This window comes from Phytophthora parasitica (genome assembly GCF_000247585.1).
Source record: "Phytophthora parasitica INRA-310 unplaced genomic scaffold supercont2.104, whole genome shotgun sequence".
Taxonomy (NCBI): domain Eukaryota; phylum Oomycota; class Peronosporomycetes; order Peronosporales; family Peronosporaceae; genus Phytophthora; species Phytophthora nicotianae.
The window spans coordinates 95,172-110,102 of NW_008649090.1; the positions used below are offsets into that span (position 1 = coordinate 95,172).

At 50.9% G+C, this 14,931-nt stretch overlaps 9 protein-coding genes across 9 annotated transcripts; 6 read left to right on the forward strand and 3 right to left on the reverse strand.

The window, feature by feature from the left end:
- PPTG_19167 (hypothetical protein) lies at window positions 1–1,195 on the reverse strand. The gene is made up of 2 exons (XM_008917519.1): window positions 950–1,195; window positions 1–890 (listed from the first exon to the last, which is right to left on the reverse strand). The coding sequence occupies exons 1-2, from the start codon at window positions 1,156–1,158 to the stop codon at window positions 11–13; spliced, it is 1,089 nt and encodes a 362-aa protein (XP_008915767.1). The 5' UTR covers window positions 1,159–1,195; the 3' UTR covers window positions 1–10.
- A 554-nt stretch (window positions 1,196–1,749) lies between these two features.
- Window positions 1,750–3,108, reverse strand: PPTG_19168 (hypothetical protein). Its single transcript, XM_008917520.1, has 2 exons — window positions 2,862–3,108; window positions 1,750–2,802 (listed from the first exon to the last, which is right to left on the reverse strand). The coding sequence occupies exons 1-2, from the start codon at window positions 3,062–3,064 to the stop codon at window positions 1,929–1,931; spliced, it is 1,077 nt and encodes a 358-aa protein (XP_008915768.1). The 5' UTR covers window positions 3,065–3,108; the 3' UTR covers window positions 1,750–1,928.
- A 380-nt stretch (window positions 3,109–3,488) lies between these two features.
- PPTG_19169 (hypothetical protein) lies at window positions 3,489–5,114 on the forward strand (the record flags this gene model as incomplete). Its single annotated transcript, XM_008917521.1, has 1 exon — window positions 3,489–5,114. The coding sequence occupies exon 1, from the start codon at window positions 3,513–3,515 to the stop codon at window positions 5,112–5,114; it is 1,602 nt and encodes a 533-aa protein (XP_008915769.1). The 5' UTR covers window positions 3,489–3,512.
- A 355-nt stretch (window positions 5,115–5,469) lies between these two features.
- On the forward strand, window positions 5,470–8,272 carry PPTG_19170 (hypothetical protein; the record flags this gene model as incomplete). Its single annotated transcript, XM_008917522.1, has 5 exons — window positions 5,470–6,342; window positions 6,407–6,597; window positions 6,666–7,358; window positions 7,426–7,494; window positions 7,561–8,272. 5 exons carry the CDS (start codon window positions 5,470–5,472, stop codon window positions 8,270–8,272), a joined length of 2,538 nt encoding a protein of 845 aa, XP_008915770.1.
- A 156-nt stretch (window positions 8,273–8,428) lies between these two features.
- PPTG_19171 (hypothetical protein) lies at window positions 8,429–9,264 on the forward strand. Its single transcript, XM_008917523.1, has 2 exons — window positions 8,429–8,603; window positions 8,669–9,264. Exons 1-2 carry the CDS (start codon window positions 8,482–8,484, stop codon window positions 9,018–9,020), a joined length of 474 nt encoding a protein of 157 aa, XP_008915771.1. The 5' UTR covers window positions 8,429–8,481; the 3' UTR covers window positions 9,021–9,264.
- On the reverse strand, window positions 8,982–11,956 carry PPTG_19172 (hypothetical protein). Its single transcript, XM_008917524.1, has one exon. It carries the CDS (start codon window positions 11,600–11,602, stop codon window positions 9,140–9,142), a length of 2,463 nt encoding a protein of 820 aa, XP_008915772.1. The 5' UTR covers window positions 11,603–11,956; the 3' UTR covers window positions 8,982–9,139.
- PPTG_24522 (hypothetical protein) lies at window positions 11,854–12,467 on the forward strand. Its single transcript, XM_008917531.1, has one exon. The coding sequence runs from the start codon at window positions 12,053–12,055 to the stop codon at window positions 12,188–12,190; it is 138 nt and encodes a 45-aa protein (XP_008915779.1). The 5' UTR covers window positions 11,854–12,052; the 3' UTR covers window positions 12,191–12,467.
- Window positions 12,468–12,521: 54 nt separating this feature from the next.
- PPTG_19173 (hypothetical protein) lies at window positions 12,522–13,939 on the forward strand. The gene is made up of 4 exons (XM_008917525.1): window positions 12,522–12,722; window positions 12,784–13,164; window positions 13,223–13,309; window positions 13,384–13,939. Exons 1-4 carry the CDS (start codon window positions 12,669–12,671, stop codon window positions 13,669–13,671), a joined length of 810 nt encoding a protein of 269 aa, XP_008915773.1. The 5' UTR covers window positions 12,522–12,668; the 3' UTR covers window positions 13,672–13,939.
- A 261-nt stretch (window positions 13,940–14,200) lies between these two features.
- Window positions 14,201–14,885, forward strand: PPTG_19174 (hypothetical protein; the record flags this gene model as incomplete). Its single annotated transcript, XM_008917526.1, has 3 exons — window positions 14,201–14,388; window positions 14,488–14,842; window positions 14,874–14,885. 3 exons carry the CDS (start codon window positions 14,201–14,203, stop codon window positions 14,883–14,885), a joined length of 555 nt encoding a protein of 184 aa, XP_008915774.1.
- Window positions 14,886–14,931: the final 46 nt, after the last annotated feature.

A 14,931-nucleotide genomic window follows, 5' to 3' on the forward strand; every position in this document is an offset into this window, starting at 1 on the left:
ACTTTACAACTTACATGTTGGCAAACATATTAACGGACGAAAGCGCTGTTGCGTAGGTGGTCGGCCAGTTGCTCCAATTCACATCAAAGAGAAGCGCCGATTGGCACGAACTTCCCAGGCTTGCCACCGACAGATATGCAGGCTCCCAGTAAAAAATACCTGAGCCCAAACCATTCGGCAGACCTTCCAACACGTCCTTGATAGCAGTCACCCACTGCGTTTGCCCCTCTGCGCTGACCGGGTAGTCGGCACTCAGCGTGACATTCTCGCATGCAACAGGCCAGTCCGTCTCCGCCACGTAGAGTGGTTTATTGTAGTCCTTGGCAACTTGAGTAAGCGACGAGTTAAGTGCATCGATCGTAGCTTCCACGCCGTAGAATGGGTAGAACGAGAAACCGAACGAATCGACATCGTCGGGGGTCACGGTCCCGTTGGCGAAGAGACCCGTAAAAAAGTCCGACACGTACGTATAATTCCACCCGTTGTCTACATGAATCATGATCTCCGGCTTCTTGGTTCCAGCAGCAACGGCATCCGTCACGCCTTGGCGCGCCGCCTTCCAAAGTGTAGCAAAGTCGTTGAAGTCACCGGTTGTAAGCTTCCCTGTAGGCCACAAGAAACCGATCGTGATCTCATTGCCAAGCGACAAGATGTCGAGGTCGATCCCTCCGTCTGTGAAGGCCTGCAACGTCGACGTCACGTATGCTTGAAGGTCGGCGGCTAGTGTTGCAACTGACGAGTTATCCCATGCTGCTGGGATGTTTTGGTGATGCGGATCTGCCCAAGTGTCCGAGAAATGCATGTCGAGGTAGATTTTGAAGCCGGCCTTGGAGAATCGCTGAGCCAAAGCCAACGTGTAGTTGAGATCGTACTCGCCAGCCGTCCAGATGCTGAACACAGTCCGTAAAGTCACTAGGTTGGTATCAAGTAAAGTGAGAGAGATACATACCGAAGCCGGACAGCGTCCATGCCTCCCTCGCTGAAGATACTTTCGATTGTGGTCGTGTTACCGTCGGTGTCAATCCATTGGGCGCCATGGATGGCCTCCATCAGAGCGACAGAAGACAAGTCATGGCCGTTGGTAAGTGCTGCAGCAGAGGAGCTGAGTGCACTTGCGAGGCAGGTGCTGGCGAAGAGGAATGCAGTGCGGAGGAACATCCTTGTTCCAGTCTTGAGTGACTTGAGAACAAGAACTGAAAATGGAGAATGAAGATAGCAAAGGAAAAGATGAATGTAGTTTTATAGGCGCAACGTGCACATTCAGCAACTTGCTGTCAGTAAGCGGGTCTGGCTGAGTTTAAACCACCACTCTTGACTAGATGTGCCAGATACGTGTTTGAAGTTGAAGCACATCATACCTCAATACACAACCAGTGATTACAATGCTCAGTTTTTGGGCCATGTACATGTAGGCTGAAGCTGTGGTGTTCGAATGCTTCAACATTGTTGAGTCAGCAAACGCTTTTCTCGTTCGGTAGCCGGATTGTTTGGTTGAAGTCCTCGGTATTCAAGTTATAGAAGACAACCCCGGAACATTGGATGCGGTCAGTCTGACTGGCACGTATAGAACTTCAATCTCAACGCGTTGGTCGAAGGCCTTGTTGCTGACGTTCCTCGCACCCTTGCTGATACATGTTTCACGGACATGATCAGATACAACTTGTACTTAGTCTTGGTGTCCGAAATCCTGTGGCAAAGGTCCACAGCTTTCGCTTCATGACAGTACTACATGTATTGTGAACTAAGGCGTGAGCAAAGGGAATATTGACAAAGACAATCGAAACTACTACTAGTAGTAGACTACATGTAGTAGTTGTGCGGCACAACTACTTGTGCCCGCCCACAAGGTGGTTCGACACGTTTCCCGTGGTCTGGTCGGCTTCGAGGAGGGACCCAGACTGGGACCCAGTTGAGTCTGCCGAGAACCCTTACGCAAACATGTAGACGGACGAGAGCGCCGTGGCGTACGTCGTCGGCCAATTGGCCCAGTTGGCACTGAAAAGCAGTGCAGACTCACAGGAACTGCCAAGTCCTGCAACCGTCAGGTACGCGGGTTCCCAGTAGAAAATGCCAGCTCCCAATCCGTTTGGCAGACCATTGAGCACACTCATGACCGCAGCCACCCACTGACGTTGACCCAGTGCATTCACGGGGTAGGAAGCACTCAGCGTGACCTTCGTACATTGCGTCGGCCAGTCCGTCTCCGCAATATAAATTGGCTTCTTGTACGTGTTGGCGATCTGCGTCAAAGATGACGTGAGTGCCGAGATGGTAGCGCCCGTATTGTAGAATGGGTAGTACGAAAACCCAAAGACGTCAACGTCGCTGGTAGTCACGGTGCCGGTCGCGAAAAACCCCTTGAAGAAGGCCGAGACGGAGCTGTATCTCCAGCCGTTGTCGATATGAATCATGACCTTGGGCTGCTTCGTGCCAGCGGCGACTGCAGCCGTCACACCCTGACGAGCCGCTTTCCAGAGTGTAGCGAACTTGCTGTAGTCACCGTTAGAGATCCTTCCCGTTGGCCAAAGCATCCCGTACGTGACTTCATTACCCAACGACAAGATGTCGATATTGACACCAGCACTTGTAAAGGACTTTAACGTTGAAGTCACGTATGATTTCACGGCTGCAGATAGCGTGGTAATCGACGAGCTGTCCCAGGCTTTAGGAGTTCCTTGCTTGGTAGGATCGGCCCACGTGTCGGAGAAATGCATGTCCAGATAGATCTTGTATCCGGCCTTGGAGAACCGCTTGGCCATTGACAAAGTATACGTTAAGTTGTAGTCGCCCGATGTCCAAAGGCTGTCAAATACAGTGGTCAGCGTGTTGTTACTGAGCTTAAGATGAGGAAAGGAGCTTACCGTAGTCGAACGGTGTCCATGCCACCACCACCGAGAATGGACTCGATCGTCGTCGTCTTGCCCGAGGTGGAGATCCATTTGGCTCCTTGAGAAGCCTCCATGATACCGACAGAGGACAAGTCGTGGCCCTTGATCAGCGCTGCAGTGGATGGGAGGGCACTCGCGATGCAAACACCGATGAAAAGCAGTGCCTTAAGAAACATGGTGCTTGCTGCTCCAAAGTTTGAAGTACTTGTGTTTGCGACTGGAAAATGAAGAATGAGTCTCCGAGTCTTCGAGTGATACTGGTGTTCGGCAAGGTTTAAGCACGGAAATAGCGTCCGAGTGACGAGCATTCAGCTACATAAGTGCAGCAACCCCAGCGCCACTGTAAAACAGAGTTGCTCGCTAGGTCTGATCTTGTTGAAGCATGTCGTTCCTCAATACACAGCAAGTGATTGCTTGGTACTGGGCGACTAGTTCGTTAAAATGTTGAGGTTGAAGTCATGTACTACAGTTGTGATTTTGGTAGTAAATCTGATAAGTTCTCAGTGAGAATGACAAAAAGCTAACGGTCAAGTAGTTGTAGCCTCGTCCCAAGTTCCTTTCACAAATGCGCCACTTGTCACCAGCAAAAGCTCTACAATACTTCGTCATTCTATCATTTTGACCATGGAGTGCAAGAGCGCCTTGAAGATGCGATGGACCACAGTCGAGGTGTCGATGCTAACGGAGGAATGGGCGAATGTGTGTGACTCACAAGACTGCAAGCGTCTCAAAGGTGACAATCTCAGTCAAGTCATTTTCGATCGCTACAATGCACGCTGCGCTCGAACACGCCAGTTGCGTCGCTCTCCACAGGCGGTTGCCACTCAACGTGACCGGATGTTTCGGTTCGCTCAATTTGTGGCGAATTTCGACCGTGCAGCACCGGCAAAAGGAAGTCGCGTTTGGTTCGATCTCTCAAGCGAGGAACAACTTCGGGTTGATATCCCGATGGTGTGGCGACGACAGTTGACGACCTTCACTCCAGATATTTTCGATACATTCAAACGCTCCATCCTGCCAGCAGAGAACGGTGAGAACCGCAAAAGAGCGAAGAAATCGGTAATTAACAACAAGAAAGTCAAGTCTCAGTCGAGCACTAAACGCCAGAAAGTCAGCGCTTACGTGGAGCCCCAGCCGTGCTGGTCAACGGACGAGAAGGTGAAGCTGGTCAAACGTTGCGTGAGAGTTATGAAGCTCAAAGGGATCACGCTAGAAGACGTCGAGGAGATGACCTACGATAAGTCATTCAAGTGTCTGGCTTCGTCAAAGCGGTCGTCCTTCTCAGCGTGGCGGAAACTTCGCACTCTGTTGAGTTCATGGCGCTTCATTTGCAGTTTTAACGTCAAACATCAGCCAGGATGGTTCGAGCTTATGGAAACCGAGCGAGATTTGCTGATAGCGTGGGGTGATCTACCTGACAATTTCGAGGACATTGAAGGCCAAGTGTTTGCTGCGATGGAAGATCTTGCCCCCAAGGACATTAAAGACGTGAAAGAAGAGCGAAATCCACTGGTTCAATCACCTGGTCCTCCGTCCCCGAAGGCCATTTCTCCTCTTAAACCAGCTCCACTAGGACCCATACCGCTACTGACGGATTTATGTCCGAAAGCCGTGAATAGCGAAGCGACTGAGACTGATGATACTATTCAGCGACTTCTGCTCGAAGACGAGGCGAACGATGAATTCCAGGAAGCAGAAGACTGTGTGATTGAACCTCTAGATGGTAGAAGTTTTGTTCCAGAGTCGTGCATTTTTGTCACCGAGAGGACGAATGAGCTGACAGGAACTCCTCCGGGTAAACAAGAAGTTGTACCGGATCCACCGCTCGAGCCCGCGCCGATTTATCCTACTGAACGCAATGTTAAACCACTGGAGCTGGCGCTGCAGGCGCGCAAGGACAAGCTTTCGGCAGCTTTCCACCAGCTCCGAGCGACTGTTGACCAGGCAAACAAGAACACGCTGGAGTCTATCGGAGCTATGAATGCCGACCAATTTACGAACAACACCGTTGGTTCGTTGAAGCACTTGAGGATGGTGCTGGAGCAACAGAACAAGCGACTATTGTCTGTTCTTCATCTCGCGGAGGAGACGCGCAGGCAAAATGATGCAGAAACGGCGTATCTGATGCAGAATTTATTTGGAAATATATTGAACTCGTCTTGTAATGGCCCCGTCGGACTTGACGTCGTGGTTCATGTTCCAGCTCAGAATGGATTGGCACTGTAGAAATGCCAAGTGGAAGTTTGGAAGTGACAGTGGTGCTGTTGTGCTTGCGAGCATTATTTTTGCTGGAACAGAGGAAGCTGGAGTTAGTTCATCCCAACAAAAATCAAGTTTGTTGTTGATTTTTTTAGTGTGAAAACTATTGTTTTGCTGAATCGGTGTTAATGAATACTTAAGTACTTCGAATTAATAAATTGCTGGTGTGGGGTGTAGAAGAGAAAGTATATCCTGGCACAACGACACTGCAAACCAAAATAAACTCCAATTGCGAGAGTAAGGTGTACGAGTGTATTTCAAGCCAAGACCAACAGTCCACACAAGTTGGAAACACTCAATTCTTCTCACAGCCACGCTGACAATGGAGGCTCGGCGCCGAAAGAGTTATCATGATCTAGTGCATACTACTACGCAACTATCAAGCACCGTAGGTGACCCAGATCTTGGCCGCACCAATCAACCAACACAACGTCGAGTGTCCTTGGATCAAGCATCTGATGATGGTCTCGCAAAAGTAACCGATCTCATCGACTCCATAGACTCGTTATACCTCCCATGTATCCGACGATCTGCAACAAATCCTCAAGTGAAACCCGTGAGTTCTTCTCCACGAAGAGCGTCCTTTAAAGTCACTGGTGGCCAAGCATTGCGTCGTGCTCGATCGACTATACGGGTTGTATACTTTAAAGAAAGTTTCTACGAGGTGTACGGCTATTTGGGCCTCGTCATGTTGCTCGCATTCACATTGTCACTGCTTGCGATGGTGTACATGACGGTGGTGCAAGTTATTCCCAACTGGACGGCGAACTTCCTCATGGGGACCGATACACTGGACAACGGCGAATTCCTGCTCATGTCGAAGCCTTCCCTTACCATCGTCGTCACGTCCTCACTGATGCTGTCGGTGTTTGCGTGTTTGTACCTGTGGCTGATCGTCTTCATGCTCTCCTACAATAGTGAATCGACGGTCAACAATCTCTCTCAAGCTCCAGATCCAACGTCGTTGAGTTATCGCCTACCACAAAAACTTTTACCATTTTTACGGCGCTTGCAAGCTCAAACAGGAGGTGAAAGAACAGCAACTATTAGAAACGCCTCGTCTAGAGTGAGGTCGTTCGAGAACCTCAAGAGTTTTAGTGCCAAGATCCAGCGTACATCATCGCTTCACTCCCAAACAGCCAGCAGATTGATCCTCGACTTCACGAGCATGGAAGGCACATATCACCGTTATTATGTAAGTGCATCGAGTATTTTGCTTGTATTTCTAGAAACTAATCCTTCACTTTCACCAATGGTAGGATGCGTTGCTGGACTTTCCGAAATTAATTCTTCAGACGATGAGCCTTACGACGTATTTAAGCAAAGGCTTCCCTCTACCAATCATCTTCTTTTACGTGCTGCCACTGGGTTTCAACTGGCTTATCTCATTTTACAGATTTCAGAGGACCAAACCGGACCCGATGCTTGTTGTTGCTCGAGTTTTCTATCTGTACGTACCAACCAACATGTCCCTGTAATTTTAAGGCATCTAACGTAAGCTATACGGAATTATTGCAGGTTCGATCTCTTCTTCGCGGTGTTCGCTCCCATGGTGATGTTAACATACTCGTACTACAATTTCCACGTGGATCGCGACAACTTCGTTATCCGCGAGGAAACACTCACTCCCGGCAGCTTTGATCGAATCGCTCGGCTGTTTGCTGACCCGATCCAGGTTCAACTCGTTAAAACGAGTTTCGCCAATCTACAGATTACGGAAGGAGAGTATATTCTAGTCAAGTGTTTCCTGAACCTATTGGGGATCTACAAATGGAAGAAGGTTATCGGCCACCTCATCCTCGCTAACCGCAGTCGAAGAGAAGACAAAAAAGCAACAAAAGCTCACGCTCACCCACATTCGAGAAAGCACACGATGGTTGGAGGGCTCATCTTTATTTGTTGCAGTGTGGGCATCGCTATTTACACGGCACTCTCTATCTCGACAAGTATTGAACACTGTGCACCATATCGACACTGTGCTGTTTACTCGTATCGCTGGGATTGGGGGCGCAAATCGACTTGCCGCTGTATCGTTTTCATGGATCTTGACTTGGCTCCGAAAACATACAACGATTGGATCAATGCGCCGGACGTGACGGAAGATTTACGTGCGCTGGCTTCGAACGGGCACTTACAAATAGTACAAGTTATCAATCGCGCGGTGCCGGAGCTACCAGAAGAGCTTCGACTGTGCAAAAAGTTGAAAGAACTGTGCGTTGCCTTAAGCAATGTCTAGACTTGTGTATTTTCTGACTCACATTTGGTTGCCAAACCACAGGATTCTTATCTACACGAAGACGCGGAGACTTCCGGAGTGGATAAAAGAATTTACCCACTTGGAATACCTGTACGTCCACACGTTTCCAGCAACCATTGCTCAGTGCATAACTAATGCTGTTCATGTATCGCATAGTCACATCGAGAATGATCTCGTCCACTCAAGTCTGCAGTACCTGCCACCCGATATGTTCTCCAATATGCACAACCTCCGATTCGTGCGAACAGGAGGTATTACTGCTTTAACGGAATACCCTTCTCTCGCGGGTTTGCACAAATTATCGACACTCGTAATGACGATTGTCCATAATTTGAAAGAGCTGCCCAACCTCGACGATCTCTCCGGACTAACTGCACTCTACATCGCCGATGCCATCCATATCCACAGTCTCCCCTCTCTAAAGGGTCTCAAGAGTCTCAAAAATTTTGCCATGTTCCGACGCAATGAAGTCTGCTGTAATGGTTGGGCGACGGGATATTGTGACTTGACGAACTTCCAGTGCATCCCCAGACCGAACGAACCCTCAGTGCAATGTGTGAGCGATCGAATTCCAGCCGAAGATATGGCAGTTATCAACCGTGCCAATGGATTTCTGTGTGGGAAGAATATCACGCAGGATGTGCAGGCGTCGGAGCCAACACTGGAATCCACGGATGGAATGTGTCAAGGAGTGCTGTATCGAGAATGCTACATGAATGGTACTCGTGGTATCTGCTACAATGGCCGCATGCAAGTTATACATTGCGATGTATTTGGAGAGTACGAGAAGATGCGACGTTTGCAGATTGCGAAAGGCGTGGGCGATCCATGCGATCCCAAAGAGGAGAAATGGCTAGGTTGTAGCTGACATGTTGCAGTCGAGCGACTCGCGATACATGCTGCAGTTGTAGATCTTTTTAACCAATCGCAACATTTTATTTGGTGTATCCGTCATTTCATTGGTTAATAGGTTTTTTGTTAAACAAACATGGAAAAAGGATAGATTATCACCAGTGACCATCATTCTGCTTTGATCGGAGCTCTTTTCCTTCACACATTCCATCTTACTGGCCTGCAATGCTTCGTGTATTCGGTCAGCGTCTCCTGTCGCGCACAGGCCCCGCCAACGCCCCGCGCTTCTTCCACGCATCGGCCGCTGCCCTGCACGGCGATATGTCAAAGTTCGCCAACAATCCAACGTATGCAGACCCCACAACTATGATACGATGCGAAATGATACGCTAACCTTTGGTATTTTTTTCAGTGTGCACATCAAGTTCAAACTGCGCGACGATTCTATCAAGGAGGTGGAGGCCAAGACGGGTATGTCCATTCTGGATGTGGCCCACGCCAACGATATCGACCTAGAGGGCGCCTGCGAGTCGTCCATGGCCTGCTCCACCTGTCACGTGATCCTGGAAGACCCCGTGTTCGATGAACTGGAGGAGGCTTGCGAGGACGAAGAAGATATGTTGGACATGGCGTTTGGGCTCACCGATACGTCCAGATTAGGCTGCCAGGTGTTCGTGACCGAGGACTTCGAGGGCACCACAGTGTCGCTCCCCAAAGCCACACGCAACTTCTACGTCGACGGCCACGTACCCAAGCCACACTAGACTCCTGCAGATTTAATGAAGACGTGCACGGAACAGCCTCGACACGTTTATTTAGATTCCAGAGAGCTCCGGTACCTTACACGCGACTTAAATAAAGGATATTGGCTTGATCGTACTAGCTAACTACATTCGTTGCCTGCTTCAGGTCCAGTACCGGTTACCTCTGGCTGCTCCATACTTGGTGAGTTTAATACTTTGACTTCCAGTTCAGTCTCCAGTTCCAGTTCCAGTGAGAACGCAGTGTAGTTCTTAGGCGGTGACGTACTCATAGGCATGACAGGAGAACCACCCGGTGTGGAGACGGCACTTGAAGTCGAGCTGATACTTGCAGGGATGACTCCAAGTCCTGCTGTGTTGCAGACGTACTCGACCGCAGCATGGACGCAGTAAACGTAGTACGACTCTTCTCCATTCGCGTTATCGGCAGTGATGGCGAAGTTCTCGAGCAGATGCAGTTGAGCGTGGATAGTGGGCAGTCGACAGTGCACCAGCACGTACGCTAACAACGGGAAGAACGTCTCCACTGAGAACTGAGTCGTCCCCAACACGAGAGCCGCCTCGTGGTGTAGAATCACTACACCATGCATGAGTTCATCCAGCAGATCGCAGGGCACGACACTCTCCATGCTGTTAAAGGCTTCGATCGCGCGGACGAGATACACTCGTCTTTGACATGGACTGCTACAGCCATTACTTGGACCGCGGACACGATGACTGGGTAAACTAGAGCGGATCTTGGCGACCAACTCGGGTGATACACCCAGGTTTTCCATGGGTAAGCCACTGAGCTCCACACATTTCTTCCGCCACAACTTGTCCTTCCTCTGACAATCACGCGTCGATCTTTGGTTGAAACAGAGCACCGCAATACGGGGGAATACGGTGCGTTGGATGAAGACGTTCAAGCTCTTGCTAACGTCTGCAGGGACGTCAAACTCTCGACGTACGCGACTTGTAAGACGCTCCAAAAAGTCGAGAATCTGCTCCGGTGGCGGGTCTTTGGTCCACGAAGCCTGTCGTACAGTATTTGCATGATTCGCTACCATGGAATTCGTCCGAGAGCGCAGTCCTCCACGCTCGTTTTCCTCCAGTTCTTCGTAACTCACAGCCGCCACATCCTTCGATAGCTGCAACACCCACTGGCAGATCCGGGAGTTCTTGGACGAGAAGATGAGGTTCTCAAAATGAGCCTGTGCTATCTCCCACCAGTTTGGCTGACACATGAGCTCATTGAAGTCGGAATAAAACTCTTCTCCCGCCAGAACGTCGAGGATTTTATCCACCTGAAGCTCCTGCAGTCCACCCGAGCTAGGAGCGGAGGATACGCTAGAGCCTGACGCTGATGCCACACCCACAGAACTCGACGCTGCTTCTTCCCGTGCATTCCGTTGCACCAGTCGATACCAGCTCACAGCTTCCAGTAGCTTCGACAGCATCACGCTCTTCACGTGAGGTCTCTCGAAGCAATCGTTGCCGTTGTGGAGCTTGGCCTGCGCTACAGCACGCCGCCGTTGAGTTGCGCTAGTCACGAGCAACTTGTACTGCTGATGCAGCACACTGTATTTGATATCGTTCGCCAGCATCGCGTCGGCTGCTTCGAACGAGTCGAGCTGCCGCTCGGTGAGCTCCAAGTCCGGGTTGTGTGCAGTCACGATTTGCAAGATGCCGCGCACATGTCGGCGGTGTCGCTGCAGCTGATTCAACGCTCGATGTGACACAGCCATGCCCAGTTTCTCGGTCAGGAACGCTAAGCCATCAGCTTGAGAGGCGTCGTCCGTGCGTGCACCACATAGCAAACTCCACATTACATTGGCAGGTGCTGGCTGCTTTGTCGACTTCTTGAAACTTCGTTGTGCTTGTTTGAGCCGCTTGTGTTCCTCAGCGATGCGTGCATCCATGTCCTGCAGACTTTCTTGTAATTTGGCTCGTAATCTGGCGGATGTCGGGGGTGAAGGAGGACGATCTAGACTGTCGACATCGGACGACGACGGACTGAGACTGAGTCTTGTGAGGTCTCCGCCGCCTTGAGGGTTCTCCAGTATAGACGCTCTGTCACTGGTGAAGTGAAGATCCGGAGGCACAGGCACGAGTCCGCCATTGAGGTTCATTGTGTGACGCATCCTGTTCCATTGAGCGAAGCCAGAGCTACTACATACGCTGCGGTCGCCGCTCACGCCCATGGCGTGGTGGTCGTACAGCGGACTCTCGGCCGCTTCCTCGCTCGTATCTGTTGTGCAGGAATAAGCGAACGAGCCGAACGGACGGCGTGCCCGACTATTCATTCGCTGGCCTTCGTCTTCCTCATCCGTCGCCTTGTAACTGCAGCAGCTCTCGCCCAATGTAGTTGTGGCTGTTGCATTCATAGGTGAGCACATGACTTCATAAAAGGAGCTGGCGCGCGCACGCCGCGCGTGGCCGTAGAAGCTCTCGATAATGGGGTGTGTAGCCCAGTCCGGGGAGATCCAGACAGCGGGTGCGCCTACTTCTTCCTGCTCTCGAGATCGCCGCCGCCGCGTGGGAGACGAACCCTTATGGCGCAGTGCGGCCTCCTGCTGCGTCTGCGCGTCGTCATGCGGACGCATCGCTGTCGTCGAGGCTAAAGGACTTGTGCGAGAGAGCGCTGCAGTACAGCGCCGCTGTCGACCCGTCGCGCTGGAAAGATCGCCTGAAAATTCGCCTCTTAAGGGCGGTGGAAAGCCAGCAAGGAGAAGGATACCCGTGTGCACCCGTAGACGAATAGAGCAGCAACGCCAAAGCTTTGCTTGACGCTGGATCACCTGCTTGATAAGAGCTTACAGCAGGCGGGGCTTGGGGGAAACAAGGACCTTCTTCGTCCTGGAGGTGAGATGGCTACATGGCATAAGTTGCTGAGCAACTTGCGCGCAACTTTTGTGCAACGTAAATGAAGTTGGAGCAACTCGCTGGCAACTTTTGGCTAGGAGGATGGGGGTAATAAGGCTGGTACGCACGTAGGTGAGACTCTCTGCCTTGACTACTATTGCGGTGGAAGCCGGTCGACAAAAATACTGGCAATGGCAAAGAAGGAAGGCTTGGTTCAGGAAGGAAGCTGTGCGCTGTTGGCTGCATGCTCGACGCTGTCTCGATGTCTACTCTTTGTGATCGCGGGCGGTGCAGAACCCGAGCGCGGATTTGAATCACACAAGTTGTGATGGGAGGCTTTTCAGGGAACGATTTTCGGTCTGCGAAACCGGCCACAGCCACTAATGACCACCATGCATGTAGTTACCACCTAGCAAGGAAGCTGTCTTGTGCTTAAGCTGTGGCCAAGAGTTTATGATCAAGGCTGTTTCGGTAGCGACACCTTTCGCCCTTGGTGAGACCATTCCCATGTTGCCTGTCCACAATCAAAAGTGGGTACCACTGTGACGTGACTTACAGCAACTATTTGGCCATATTTGCAATAATAGACAAAGTTTCGTAATGGCATCTGTTTTGACAGTTACAATTTCTAGGTAATAGAAACCCTAATTGCAATTATAACCCCGATAGAGTTACTGCGGCAGGGGGGACACCCAATTCCGCAGCGCGATTTGTTGTAAGGTTGCGCACTCGGAAGGCGAGAACTCAGGCAGGCGTTCGCTCCTCGCCTACAGGACCGACCGACGGACGCCCCGTAGCGCGATCACCATGAGCGACATGCGGCTGTTCATCTACCGCAATGAGGCGGGTTCTGAGGGCAAGGTAAGCCACACAGAAGACAAAGGAGACTATCGCATTGGAGACTAATGCGCTGTAATTGCAGGTGATGAACCTCAAATCCAAGGACAGTATTGCGCGACTCAAGAAGGTGGCGAGCAAGAAACTGGGTGTGCGTGCCAAGCGTCTGTTCCTTGCTAGTGGCGCCGAGATCTCGGATGTGGACGAGCTGCAGAACAACGATACGCTGTATGTATCACAGGGCGAGGCCTTCTACAAGTCCCTCGGCCCTGCAAACGGACAGGAGACTTTCCACATGTCTGTGCTGGGTTCAGGTGGTGTGGGCAAGAGTGCACTCACACTGCGTTTCGTGAGAGATTACTTCGTCAAAGACTGGGACCCTACGATCGAGGACGCTTACAGGAAAGCTATCACGGTGGACGATGGACTCTGCATGCTCGAGATTTTGGATACCGCAGGACAAGATGTACGTCATTGAGGCTCGTTGCGCTGATTTTTATCGTTGGCTCATCAGCGTTTTACAGGACTTCGAGTCGCTGCGAGGGCAGTGGATGATGGACAAGGATGGCTATGTTTTTGTGTATAGTATGGACTCGCGAATCTCGCTTCATGTACGTATACCCCATTGCGACTTCTTGTCGGTAAATATGAGTCGATATTTTACTGACGCCCGTCATTTTTGTAGGAATTGCAACCATTTTTTGATCTGCACCTCCAGATCAACGAGAGTCGCCGTCCTCTGCCTCCTATTATCCTTGTGGCCAACAAGAAGGACGTGGTGGATCGTGACCCGAGCAAGTGCCAAGTGAGCACGGAGGAAGGCCGACGGATAGCACACTCGTACAACGCGCGCTACATAGAGACGAGTGCGCTGACAGGTGCCAACGTGACGGCGGTATTCGAGACGTTTGTGCGCGAGGTGCGTCGGAAGAAAGTGCCCAAGCAAAAGAAGAGCTCGTGTTCCATTCTGTAGCTTCTACTGGAGTGCAAGACGAGAGGATCGACGTCGTCTGTCGGTCGGTGTAGTATCATCTTCATGTCCGTCAAGACCGATTGCCGATGGTGGACGAAGCGAGAACAGGACACCCGAGGTGCCAGTATAGACACTACTATTAGTAAATAGACAGTAGCAGGACGGGGCAGGAAGGCTGCGACGACGAGTTATCGCAGCAAGCGGGTGGGGCAGTGCATTATAGCGAGCAGGACGGCCAGCTAATGTGAATTTTCATTTTTGACGACAATTATCGCAGTTTTACAAGTTGCTGTAACTTAAGTCGCGCAACTTTGTTCTAATGTGAATTTTCATGTTTGACCGTTTTGAAGTTTACAAGTTGCTGTAACTTAAGTCGCGCAACTTTGTTCTAATGTGAATTTTCATGTTTGACCGTTTTGAAGTTTACAAGTTGCTGTAACTTCAGCGCATCATTTTTGCAACTTGAAAATAAAGTTGCTGATCCCGGTTCAAAATTCAAAACCGCGAAAAAGGCAATAGAAACTAAAGCATGGGCGACGCCGTGCTGCGGGTGCGCAGGCATCTGCAGAGCCTGGCGCGCGAAAACTGGTCGGCGCTGGAGGAGCAACATGTACTCAATGTGTCGTGGCTGCAAGCTGAGCTGATGCAGATTTCTCGTTCGCTGGATATCAAGGCGCACTTCGAGTCCAAGCCGTCAGCTCCACTGCCTTATCCCAGGTAAACCAGGGCTCCATGGCCGATATTAGGGAACATTACAGTACTTGAGACTTATATATTAATGCGTGCGTGGTTTTCCGCTGTAATTTTGCTTTGTAGCGCCCCAGAAGCCGCGGAACCGGTCAAGAAGAAGCAGAAGATCGAGCCGCAGCGGAAAGACGCGGCGCCGCCTGCGGATGAACCGAAACAGGAGCGAATGAGTACGAGACTGTCGATGCGACTGCGTCCGAGGACCCAGAGTGCGGACGTGACTGAGGAACCGAAGAAGACGAGAAGGAGAGGACGTCCGTCTGAGGCTTTACTGCAAGACCCAGGGAAGCTCAAGGTGACGGAGTTGCGGTCGGAACTGAAGAAGAGAGGACTGAGAACTAGTGGACTGAAGGCTGTGCTGTTCGACCGTCTGCTGGACGCGCTGCAAGAAGAGCAGAAGGAGGACGAAAAGCTCTTGAAACAGGTACCAGAGGACCAGGAGGAAGGCGTCAAAGAGCACGAGGTGATTGTGATCTATGACGATGAAGAGGACGAAATTGTACGAGAGAGCAT